General features: G+C 37.4%; 1 protein-coding gene across 1 annotated transcript; it reads left to right on the top strand.

Moving 5' to 3' along the window:
* Positions 1 to 9,503: 9,503 nt before the first annotated feature.
* LOC127631505 (mRNA decay activator protein ZFP36L1-like) lies at positions 9,504 to 12,645 on the top strand. Its single transcript, XM_052109648.1, has 2 exons — positions 9,504 to 9,627; positions 10,403 to 12,645. The coding sequence occupies exons 1-2, from the start codon at positions 9,574 to 9,576 to the stop codon at positions 11,540 to 11,542; spliced, it is 1,194 nt and encodes a 397-aa protein (XP_051965608.1). The 5' UTR covers positions 9,504 to 9,573; the 3' UTR covers positions 11,543 to 12,645.
* Positions 12,646 to 12,939: the final 294 nt, after the last annotated feature.

Raw genomic sequence — 12,939 nt, 5'->3', positions numbered from 1 at the left:
AGTGTAGGAAACACATAAATAATGCACCACACATACTGTAGTAAACATGTTTGCCTTTTTTTTTTTTAGACTATTATAGCTGATTCAGTTGTGCTTCTCCCCTCTTTTGAGGCTTGACCCATGGGGTCATGGGGTGCTCTGTAGTTAGAGCCCATCCTTTCTGAGGGAGAGAGATCTCTTCTGGAAGAGTGCAGTGTTCTCTTTGTTCACTGTGTGGAATAATACAATGAAGGTGCTCAGGCATGCACTGGGAGGCAGATCTCTAGGGCTACCCCGAATCTCATTAGAGAACTTTCCAAAGTTTATTGTGATTGGACGGCCTTGTGAAAGGAAAGCAAGGGCCCTAAGAGTGTGGAGTAAGCCTGAGGGTCTGTGTGTGTGCATGTGTGTGTTTGAATGTGTGTGTGGGGATAGAGTTAGTCCCATTCCCATACAGGAAGCAGATGTTTTGCAATGGCCAAATCCACTGGGATAGGTCTTAAATGCCGTAACTCTTTTTAAACTCGACGCACCGTAAATACGGTTCCATACGCAGTGTTGATGTTTTTCTTCCCCATTCCATATAAATTCATATAAGTGCACTTTTCCATGCTTTTGAGTAGCCTATAAAGGGACGGTCATAAAGGCGACCAGCAGGGGGAGGCTTTGAAAACAAATCTGGTCATTGCGTAGCACGATTGGGCTCTCAGCAGGGAACAGGCCAGCGCTGTGCACAATACGCAGCCTAAAGAGACTTCCTGTGGGGTGAGGGATGTAAAAATAAAAACTAACTTGAGAAATGAAAATGAAAAGCAAGGTCCTTGACTTTAAAGACTGCAAGTGAGGAATTGGTTCATTGCTGATGTAGTTGACTGTTCCTTATCACTTTTAGGTCACAGATCCAACATCCAATACAGAGATGCAGGAATACTTGATGGTATGAGGATGAAGGTCAGATTTGGTTTATTTGAGGGGTTTGGAGTGGGGTAAGTTGAGCCATACCTTGCAAATAAAAAAAAAAGCACACATACTTTTATAATATTATAAGCTTCACATTTCTGCCTTTATATCCTCCAAAAATTGGCCCCCATTCACTTCCAATGTAAGTGCCTCACAGTAACCTGTTTTGCTTTTTTTAAGAAAAGGAGAGGGGATTTGAATGCATTTTTGTGGTAATTAATATTATGCCACACATGCTGTCCATTAAGCTTAATTTGTAAGGAACTCAGAATATTCATTTAAGAGCAGAAAATGTGGAAAAAATAACGTTTTTATCTTGCTAATTTAATAATCATATATTCATAAATTTTCTACATAAATGACAGAGAAATGCATGTATGTGTGTGTGTGTGTGTGTGTGTGTGTGTGTGATATATGTGTGTGTGTGTGTGTGTGTATATATATATATATACTGTAAAAATAAAATAGCATTTTGTCCAGCTTATGGGGGGTTTTAAGTCACAGACACTCGAGATGTAAATTAGTTTGCATCTATATAAAAACACGTTAGACCAACAATATTCCCTCAAATGTTGTCCCAACTAGTCAAACAGAGTTGTCTGAATGAACAAGTTCATATTGAACAGTGTTGCTGAAGTGTGATTTCCCATTATGCATTGCAACATGAATAAATTATTTGGATAGTGTTATAAGCTTATTTTTTTCTGTTTGCTGACTTAATTTGTGCTGTTATTTTGTTAGTTAATAGTTGTGGTGATGTTAGGAGCACATCTTTTAACTTAATGATGTTTGTTGATTGTCACCATTATTGAGATGTGTGTGTTAATGGTTGAGGTCTATTGTGTGTCCATGTTGAACAATCATACATACAGCCTTGCCTTACAAGACATATATTTCCCTTCAATAGCAAAGATCGCAGGTAACTTTATATATAAGTAATTTAAATAGTGACAACATGGAAGATTTTATATTGCAAATTTTTAGTTGGCTGCACTAGAATTAGAAATGAGTAGTTCACGCAAAATTATTTTTGCATTTAGTGAACAAACAAATTCGCTTTGACTAACAAAGCAATTTTACTGAGGACAATTATTAAAACATCATTGAGAAATCCTCCCACAAATTTTTTTTAATACATTTTCAGTATTTGTGTCTGTTGGTGATGGTGATTTGCCAACATAAAACCATATGCAGTACTGGGGAAGTTACTTATTTAATTTTATTACTAATATTTATTTATTTGCAATCAGAGCCATATTTTTATGGCACAAAACCCAATCTGAATCTAAATTAGGGAGACAGCATGAAACAGCATTTGAACAAATCAATACATTTACAAAAAAGGCCACCATTAAAACGAAAAACACAGCATCAAACAACCCCATTTTACAAAAATAAAAAATGTTTTGTTATTTTAATTTACTATTTTTTTTTTCAAAGGAAGATGGTTATGCTTGTTAGAAAATGTTCAGTGTCCTCACCAGTTGAGAGACAAAATTCCATAATATCCATTTAGCAAAAAACAAACAAACAAAAAATAAACAAACAAACATGAGTGGTAGTTAACACAATAAATTACTCTGACAAATAGGCCTACATTCGGTGTAGCCATACAGTTATCACATTTATTTATGTCTTTTAGCAGATGCTCTTACCCAGAGCGACATAAAATGACATACATATCGCCCTTCCTTTCCATAAACATTACTGTGTTCTATTCCTTAAGAGCATTCTTGCTTTGCCAACAGTCATCATTCAGTGGCTGTACAGTGTAAGCAACTTTTAAAAGACAAATTGGCTGTGGTTAAAGAGCAGCAACTTAACCATAAAGCTCTGACAGTTACGAGTGGCGGCTATTATTTAACAGTATCCTTGCAACCACGATCACTGCATGTGTATAATTGTGTGTTTTGTGAAGGCATGCTTTTCTCATTCGGTTCACTTGTTTTCTTAAGCGTAACTGGACACCTTTTCCCTCCAGGACTGCTTTTTAGTAAACTAGCCCCTACCTTCCCCACAAATGCTCTCACTCTGATTATCACACACACTTATTTATACAAACATGAATGTACTGAATTAAATGTTTAACACACCGTGGAATGTGTGTATGTATATGATGCTCACATGTACAAAGTTTCGGACATATATTTAAATGCAGCTGCATTTAAATGTGATGTCCTTGAAGTCCACCCCTTATACATTTAAGACACACACACACACACACACACACACACACACACACACACACACACACACACACACACACACACACACACACACACACACACACACACACACACACACACACGTTGGTAGCTATCATTATGAGGACTCCATAGACATAATGATTTGTATACTGTATGAACTATAGATTCTATCCACTAACCCTCACAAAAAACTTTCTGCATTTTTACATTTTCAATTATAGGGACATGAGAAATGTCCTCATAAACCACATTTATAGCATAATACCTTTGTAATTACCAGTTTGTAACCTAAAAAAAATGTCCTTGTAAACCACCCAAACCTGCCTACACACACACACACACACACACACACACATTTAAAAGGGCAGAGATCAGTGTGGATAGTTTACCTTGCAGGCTGTCTTAAGTGCAGATTGTTTTAGCTTGTCTAAATGGTGCTGCATCACCTGTTCCTGGTTTAGTGTCAAGGTCTGTGCAGTTGATGGAATGATTCCAGGCTAAAATGATAAACACATTAAAACTTAAAGGCTACATGACAGATGTCACTACTTATCCGTTGAGAAAAGTTTAAAATAACAATAATAATAATAATAATAATGAACATTTTTGTGAAAATGGTCAAAACTAAACAAAGAAAAAGCAGTCCATAACAATGACATAATCCATGTTAAAAATGTAATGTTTGACATCAGATATAAGGATATGCAAACAATATAAACCAATGATCAGTACAGAGAAGTTTAAATGACAATAACACATTTGCACATCAAACACTTAGACATATAATTGCGGTAACACTTTACATTAAGGTTGTATTTGTTAAAGGGATAGTTCACCCCAAAATTACAATTCTCTCATGATTCACTCACCTTCCTGGCATTCCATATATGTATGAATTTATTTCTTCTGCAGAACACAAAGTAAGATTTATTTGAAGAATATTTCAGCTCTGTTGATCCTCACAGTGCAAGTGAATGGGTGCCAACATTTTGAAGCTCAAAAATCCACATTAAGGGAGCATAAAAGTTATCCATAAAACTCCAGTGGTTAAATCAATATGTTCAGATACTATATGATTGGTGTGGGAGAGATACAAATAAATATTTAAGTCATTTGTGTTTTTTCAGAAATTCTTCTCCTTGTCCAGTAGGGGGCAATATGCACGAAGAATAAGAATCACCAAAAACTCAAGAAGAAGAATGTGAAAGTTTTAGTGGAAATTGACTGAGCAGGGAGGAAAATTTATAGTAAAAAAGGACTTAAATATTGATCTGTTCCGCTAATGCATCAAAATTAGGTCACTTCTGAAGTCATATGGATTACTTTTATGTTTCCTTTATGTGGATTTTGGAGCTTCATTTTTGCACCCATTCACTTGCATTGTATGGACCTAAAAAGCTGAAACATTATTCTAAAAATCTTAATTTATGCTCAGCAGAAGATAGAAAGTCACACACATCTGAGATGGTATGAGGGTAAATGATGAGAGAATTTTCATTTTTGTGTGAACTAACCCTTTAACATTTGTAAACACAATAGTTAACTTTGACTAATAATGAATGAACAATAGTTGTACAGCATTTATTAATCTTGGCTAATGTTAATTTCTACATATACTGATACATTTATACATTTGGAGATGTATAATTTAACATTGGTTAATGCACAATGAACTAACATGAATTAACAATGACCAAAAGCATTTTTATAAATGAAAATTAACCCAAATTAATAATTTATATTAATATATAATTAAAAAAATTATAGATTATTTTTAGTCCTGGATACCTAATGCAACCTTATTGTAAAGTGTTACTGGAATCGCATATATATATATATATATATATATATATATATATATATATATATATATATATTTTATATCAATAACAAATTAGAATATGCAAACCTCACACACACACACACACACATACACACACACACACACACACACACTCTCTTAGCTAAATACCTTTTCACTGCTCCTTCACATACAATAAAAGCACACTGTGACTGTAAAAGCTATAAAACTAGACAAAAAGCTCCATAAAAGCACCATAAAAGTAGTCTATATGACTTGTGTGCTATATTCCAAGTCTTTATGACAGCTTTGTGTGAGCAACAGATAGAAATTTAAGTTGTTGTTAAACCATCCTCAAAATATGGGTGTTCGAATGACATGAGGGTGAGTTATTGATGATGGACTTTTCATTTTTGGGTGAATTAAGTATGGTAAAAGGGCATAACTTTTATGTTGGTGACAAGGAACATCATACTTACATTGTAAAGTCAAGCAGATTGATTATGGATTCTGGAGATGCATTAGAGTGCAGTTTCAACCTTTGACACCTTTAAGTGACAGGAGATATCTCAGATGGTTTAATCCAAAACCCCCACTGTGACCTCTCACTGTGGGCCAGTCCAGAGGGGTGTGTACTTCAGCACCTGCAAATGAAATTAAAACAGATATAACAGAGTAGAGAACAAACAAATCAAGTCCTCCACCGACAACATGCAAATGTGCAGCCTGTGTGAAGGTTAATGAGACGTTGTCGACTGAAATGACAGAAATATGAATTGGAGCCTTTCACATTTCTGGGTTTGGAATGCGGAAGTAAACTACAGTGGGATAAACTTCTATAGCAGTGAATGGGAGACCATCGCAAGTAGTATTTTTTGCATTCCCTTTTGTTCCAACAGCAAAAGACACAAATCTACTATTACCGTTCCACAATTTTTCAATAAAGGAAGAACAAAAATAGAGAGAAATTGATTATGACAGAAAGAAGAGAGAAGATGCCAAATTTACTGTCACTCCCTCAGCAACTATATTTGAAACCCCATCGCAGCAGGGTATTGAAACATAAAATATAGAGTAATGAATTTACACTTCATCATTAAAACAATTGCAAGATTTACACTGCTAAATAACGTGAAAACTCGTTGTCACAGTCTGTGAAAAGGGTCCATGTGTGCAGGAACAATAAAACATCTACAATCTAACAATTCAAATCGTCAGAACTCATAAAAGACGAATCAAATAGGCTCTGGCCTTTCATTTTTATCTACACATGGAGTGTATAAGTCCACTGAACACTCTTTTGTCACTCACGTCCGTGTGCGTTTCCCATGCGTTTGCCGCATTTGCATGAGAACAGCCCTCAGAGGTGGGTGTGAAATATTCTTTTCATGCTCTGCTAAAGGATGGAGATCCCTGTCAAGGCGAAGCTATCTTGTTGTGGCTTTGGTTTGGAGATCGCTGGATTCCATGAGCCAAGGTTTTATGTCATGTAATGCAAGGTTAGGCCTCTGCAGCTGCAGAGCCCATTAAAAGTTGATTGAGATCATTCTTGGGACGTTTACAGGTCATTTGCAATGGCATGTGGTGCACATGTGGGATTAAGGTCATTGGAAAACACCCTTGTTGAGTTTCTATTAAGTTTCTATGCTTTGTTTGGGATGAATACAAAATATGAACGTTAAAAGACAATTTTGTCAGTGGTATGACTTTCTCTGCATCACTAATTCACAACTAATTTAAAAGGAATGTTTGAATAATGTGCAGTTTTCGGTTGGTGTTATCCAAACAACCTAGGCTTCTGTGGCTTGTTGAATAATTTTCTTCTTGGTCATTTTGAATGAGCGATGGAGCTTGTTGGGTGGGGGGTTTCGGGTGATGTTCCTTTTTGCCCCCTAACACTGTTGTTATTAAGGATTAGTGCAGAGAGGGTCTTCAGCTATCTCGGCCCTTTCCCTAAACAATCACGCCCTCCCTGCCCCCTCCCACTTTTACCACTCACTTGTTCCCCTGGGGTGGGGGATGGCTTTATGAAGGCTTTTTTAGCCTAAAAACTTTTTACTCATTATGGTCTAAAGTCTTTTGCTTAATCAGTAGAACGGGAGGGGAACAGCCCCATCCAAGCAAACACCCACCCAAATCACACCACACTTCCCTAACCACACATCCAGCCCTCACTTTCTTGCCAATAACATTGCATCAAACACTGAAGTCCCCTAATGCTTCTTCCAAGTACCCAAAACAAACTGACCAGATGTCTGTTTATCACATAGTAATGACCTCATGACAACAGGTTTAGTGTTCTAGTCCAAAAGGTATTTAGTATTTTAATCACCGGGGACTTTCTGTATGGAACAGTTCTGAAGTTTGACTTTATCCTTTGTAAGGAACGTTCTGATGAAGCCATCCCATTCTTTATTCATTTATTCTGCATAACTCCCAACAAACCATTGCAACACTCTGTCTACAACACTTGTTTTTTCCCCCTTATTTGGGCTTTAATGAGGTGCCCAGTTCCTCTTGACCTCCTCATAAAAGTACGTTTCTAATTATATGCTGTAGTCTTGCAGGAACGTTGACAATAGGTATTAGACAGAGTAGCTTTTTTGTTCAGTTGTGTTCTATGCTGAGGTTAAGTTGCAGTGGCATGGATGGAAATTAGACTTAAGTTAGGTAGTTCACAAGAGCACTTGTGTCTCAACAAGCCCTTCAGACGATGACATATTGGTTTGTTGGAAACTCCTGCTCCATGCCTGTTTTGGTCTTTTCTGCTTTTCATTAACAAAGGGGGAAATCTTATTAGTGCAGAGCTAAATGTGGTGAGAGAGTAAAATTACACTTGCACTAACAAGCTACCTTGAAACCCTAAAGGGGAACACTATGAAATCAACGTTAGCTTAGAAGCAGGAATGGTTAAAGTTTCTCTTTTTTATCAAAACTTCTTTAATAGGACTAGACCTGAGGACTGAAAGGCAATATTAACTGGTTACCAAGGATGAAGGCTGCACACTCCAGAAGTACAAAATGTGCATGTTCAAACTATTATATCACGCTTTACCACATAGAACCAGTCACGTCTCCTTTCACAGTGGGATCACCAGATCAGTGTCTGTGGTCATCAGGTTGGGGGATATAAAATTACATTTATGTCAACCTCTTCGGCAGTGGGTGACACTTTCAACGCCTTCACTAGGTCATATCAAAGCACCACAAAGGCTTTTCATCTCCAGTTCTGACAGCAGCAGGGTGGCATGAACAAGCCATGAGATGTCGTACCTGAATCAGATGACGTACACTATAGCCTAAAACCTTGTCTTCAGAAACTGATTGGGCATAGCTATGGTAACATTGAGGAACATATCATAGACTACCATAATGGCATGGATAATAAAGTAAACTGTGAATATTTAAAATTATGTAAAAAAAAAAATATACAAAAATAAGTGTGGTTACAACTGTTAAGAGCATTTGTCCCACAATATACAGTACATTTATATAGGTATATATTCTGAAGCATCCTATCTTTTTATCACCCTTAAAGTTACACTTCATATAGCTAGTTATAATGTATAGGGGAGACTAGGGCTAGTTGCCACAGTGAATGTTTGAGTAGATTTACTGTATTTTAGAATGTTAAATTCATAGGTCATAGGCTTAAAAACAAAAAAAACAAAAACAAAAGAAAAATACAAACAAACAAAAACAACAACAATAACAACAACAACAAAAACGCTACTTCCACTGTTATTGCGTAGGAAAAAAGATATAGTTTGCATACCACACATTGACTTTTTGTGAAACCAAGTCCTAAATACCAGGGCATGTTGTCACAAAATGGGACCTGCAATTAAGTAGCATAATTTTGTCCAATTTAACCATTTTTAGCTCAATTTATAAACTATAAAACAATTATGAAACACAAAATAATCCACACAACTTGAAAAACTGGAAAATGTTCATAATAATAAATAACATGAATAATTAACATTAATGATATTTCTATAAAAGTGCAGAAATTAAAACACATGTGACAACCTACCCCATAAAAATGTGACAATTTTATTATATGACCTACTATAGTTGACCCTTTCCCAAATCTATTCGAGTAGTTTTATTTCACTTGTTTACCCAGGAGCTATTACAAAAATATGTTATTGGAATTTTAGTTTGGAGGATAAAATTCACACCAAATAATAATAAGAAACCAACATACAGAATCACAGCAAGAGAAAACAAGCATATGTACAATTGTATTTTCACCTAATACTTTTTAGATTCTATAACTGTTTTTGAAAACTTCCTCGTGTAACAACTAGTACCACTCTGTGATATGTAATGTTTATTTAAAATAGAAGCACATACAGTGGTTCTATTATACATAAAAATGTCATAAATAAACAATAATCAAGCGCGGGCTTTGCACAGTTTAAAGCAGTGATGCACTTCAGAGCACAGGCTAGTGAAATGAGAACGAAGAGTGGGTGGAGCAAAGTGACAATACGGAGGTGTGGCCGCTCGTACAGTGCATGGTTAAAAACACATGTTGCTGCAGACAGTGTGGAGTTCACCAAAACTAAGGAGTTGAGGTGGATCACTGGGTAAAAGCTAGTTAGTCAGTCAAGCAGGACTATGCCGTCCTACGCCCTGAAACATTTTATTGACCTGGATGATATCCTGTGCAAGGTAAACGCAAAGCTAAATTAATAAATGATGACAATATGTTTGGTTTTGGGATACGTAGCGAAATATCATTGATTCAAGGTTATGATTCCAACCATACAGCTATAAGCCATTGATTATGTTGAATTATAGATATTTGTGGATAAAAGCTGCTTGGCACAAGGCATTAGGCAGAAAACTCATAATAATGCACTATGAAAGTGATATATCTGCATGTTTGTAGAGTAAAAGTTAACCAATCGAGTCACATGAAATCTTGCTAGCAACTTTTCAAACAGAGGGAACGTGGCCCATGAGTGAGCGCCTTTTTAAAATTAAATAAGCTGTTCTTTGTATTGTGCTGGTTGTTCCATGTATGCTACTTGGGGGAAACTGTATGCAAGTGCTAAATACTTAGATCAGTGTTGTTATTGAAAGCCCAAATATTTTAAATTCGTTTGCTTTTCAAATGTAAACAAGCTGTTGGAGTTCGAGGGGGGAAAAAAACGTAACGCTGCAACCCGCGTTTATTTTGGAATTCTCTCTAACGTTTTTTTAATGTAAATTAGCACATCTAAGAATAGAACCCAATTTAAATGTAAAAAATTTGAAATTCAAACCTAAATCGCATTAATTGCACCAGAGGAATTCAAGTGCTTGTTTTCCAGTGATTATTTGGGTGGGGGTGGGGGGGTTACTGTAATATTAAAAGTACTTTTAATATTTAAAGTCATTTTAAACAGGCAGACCTTTTCCTTATTCTGAAGTGTAATGGTATTTTTCCCTCCTCCCTTTACAGCATCTTTTAAACCTTGATCTCCGAGAGCCAGCCGAGACCTCTGCACATGTAGCTGTTGGAAATGGAAAGCCTGACAGTCCCTGCACACTTTCCTCCACTGGTTCAGGACTTTCTCTAGACAGCATGGATAGTGGCTCCATGAACCCAAGCTACTGGGGGCCCCAGAAAGTATCATCTCAGTCAAAGTGGTGCAAGATGCCCTTCTGGTCAGAGCGCTCCGTTAGCATGGTGGAGGAAAACACTGGAAGTTTGGGCTGGTTGTCTGCAGAACCCAATAATTTTCAGCATCCTTCAGTCCAGTCCGGTACCGGGTCTCTTTCCGGCTCTACATCTTCCATTTCATCCACCTCATCTCGCTACAAAACAGAGTTATGCCGCACATTTGCCGAAAGAGGGGTGTGCAAATATGGTGGTAAGTGTCAGTTTGCCCATGGGGCCGAAGAGCTGCGAGATCTTAACCGCCATCCCAAATACAAGACTGAACCTTGCCGCACTTTCCACTCCATTGGCTTCTGCCCCTACGGCATCCGCTGCCACTTTGTGCACAACACTGAAGAAGATCTTGCAGATGCCCGACCCCAGACCTCCAATCCAACTGTCCAGCGACCTCCGCTCCTCAAACAGAGCTTCAGCTTCTCTGGGTTTCCTACAACTCTACAGTCTCTAGAAACCCCTCTTTCTACTTCCTCGTTCTTCTGTGCTCCCTCTGCATCAACTCCAACCCCCACTGCCATTTCTGACCTTCTCTCCCTGGCCTTCCCAGACATTGATCCAAGCATTCTTCTGGACCAGGCCCGGGAGTTCCATCCACAGTTTTTGCCCTCACCAGACTCTGGGTACTCTCACTCCGGATTGACTCCCACTTTGTCACCCACCCAGCTCATTCCCTCCCAGGCTGAGGGCTGCCTGAGGCAGAGCCCCACTGGTGGGGCATCTCTAGGCCTCAGGAGTCTATCCCACACCTCCCTCTCAGACCATGAGGGTGGCAGCTGCAGCTCATCCAGTAGTATGAGTGGTTTTGAATGTTCCAATGGACTTGAAGCCAGTGGGCGAAGACTCCCCATCTTCAGCCAGCTTTCAGTACCTGATGATGGCATCTACAGTGAGGGCAGCAACTCTGGCACAAGCTTCTTCCTGTAGACTTTGTTGCTCCTCATGGGGACTGAACTGTATACTGTGGTATACCTACTGTATTATGTGGCCAATACTTTACATTTTAGTTAAGCTCAGAGTGAGACATGCTGTTTGAGAGAACTGAATTTTGAAATGATTCTTTAAGTGGGGTTTGATTGTGCTTTTAAGTGAACCAATCACCAAGTTTTATTTTTTAGTTGACTGCTGCAGAAAAGAAAACGGTAACCTGGAAAGGTACCGTCACACAGATGTTTTGAGTAAAAGATGCAGGTGGTAAAACTTTTAAGATGCATTTAGCAATCTGCTAATTACAAAAGATTATTGTACCAAAATAGCTAAAGAGTATATGACCCAGTCTTGTAAAGGGTTTTCAATATTTGAGATGGCCAGTATTCCTTCTACACAGAGACTAAACTTTCTGATGTTGTTAGAACTGAGTTTAAGTGATGTTTGTCAGCATTATCATTTTGAGATGTTCTTGCTACTTTTGAGGTCAGTGTTTGGTTTGTTCCCAGATTTACTCGCCTTAACTTTGAATATTTCGAAGCAGGCCTCTGGAAGTGCACAGTTGAAGCTCTATTTGGAATAAGTTGCCTTCTGATAATGTTGCGTAGTTTTGGTATAGCTGTTGAGGTTTATTGTAAGTTTAGGCAAATCCAATGATTACTTAATGAGACATTAGTGGCCTTGTGGCCATTAGTGGTTTTGTTTAGTCCTTTTTTTTTAATAGTTCGTTCTGATGGGTCCCTTTTTGCATCTAATTGTCTGCAATGCTCCTGTTGGGTTTCATGATGGAGAGTTTCAAGTAACTTAAAGTTCTTCTTTTTTTTCTCTCTCTCTTTGTAATTTATTTTATTGTATTTATAGAGAACGTGTTTTTGATTAACATTTGTATCAAGTTTAATATATTGATTTTTCTCCCTGCTACCCCTCTCATTTTGTACTGAAATTAAACTTTGTTAATGAACATCTTTGTGGTTCTATTTTTTTCTTCATTTATGGGTTTAATTATGATTTCAAAATAACTAGCGGATTTCCAAAACATGTGCTATATTCTAGCAAAGAAATTAAGTTTAATAAATGACACCTTCTGTTTGATGAAAGCAAACTTAATGTTGTACTACTCTTACGATTTCCATTTTTATTCAGTATAAATGGTAGGCCATTCCGAACTCTGCCTATTTCTAGACAAATAAACTAAGTCTACTGGCATAGAAACTCTGTATTTGACAAAGAACAAAATTCTCTTAAAATGGATTTGCTGTGCTGTTAACTCTTCTGTGTTTTCAAAATAAAAAGCTTAATTTATCCATAGATGTGCATTAATGGTGTTCTAGTTCAATTACACCTTATCAGAGTCACATGTGGCTGTGAGTCTGTTCGTACTGTGGTTATTGTGGGGG

This window comes from Xyrauchen texanus, chromosome 38 (assembly GCF_025860055.1).
Source record: "Xyrauchen texanus isolate HMW12.3.18 chromosome 38, RBS_HiC_50CHRs, whole genome shotgun sequence".
Classification (NCBI taxonomy): Eukaryota; Metazoa; Chordata; class Actinopteri; order Cypriniformes; family Catostomidae; genus Xyrauchen; species Xyrauchen texanus.
Note: the sequence above shows the minus strand (reverse complement) of the source record. Positions and strands in the feature narration are given on the sequence as shown.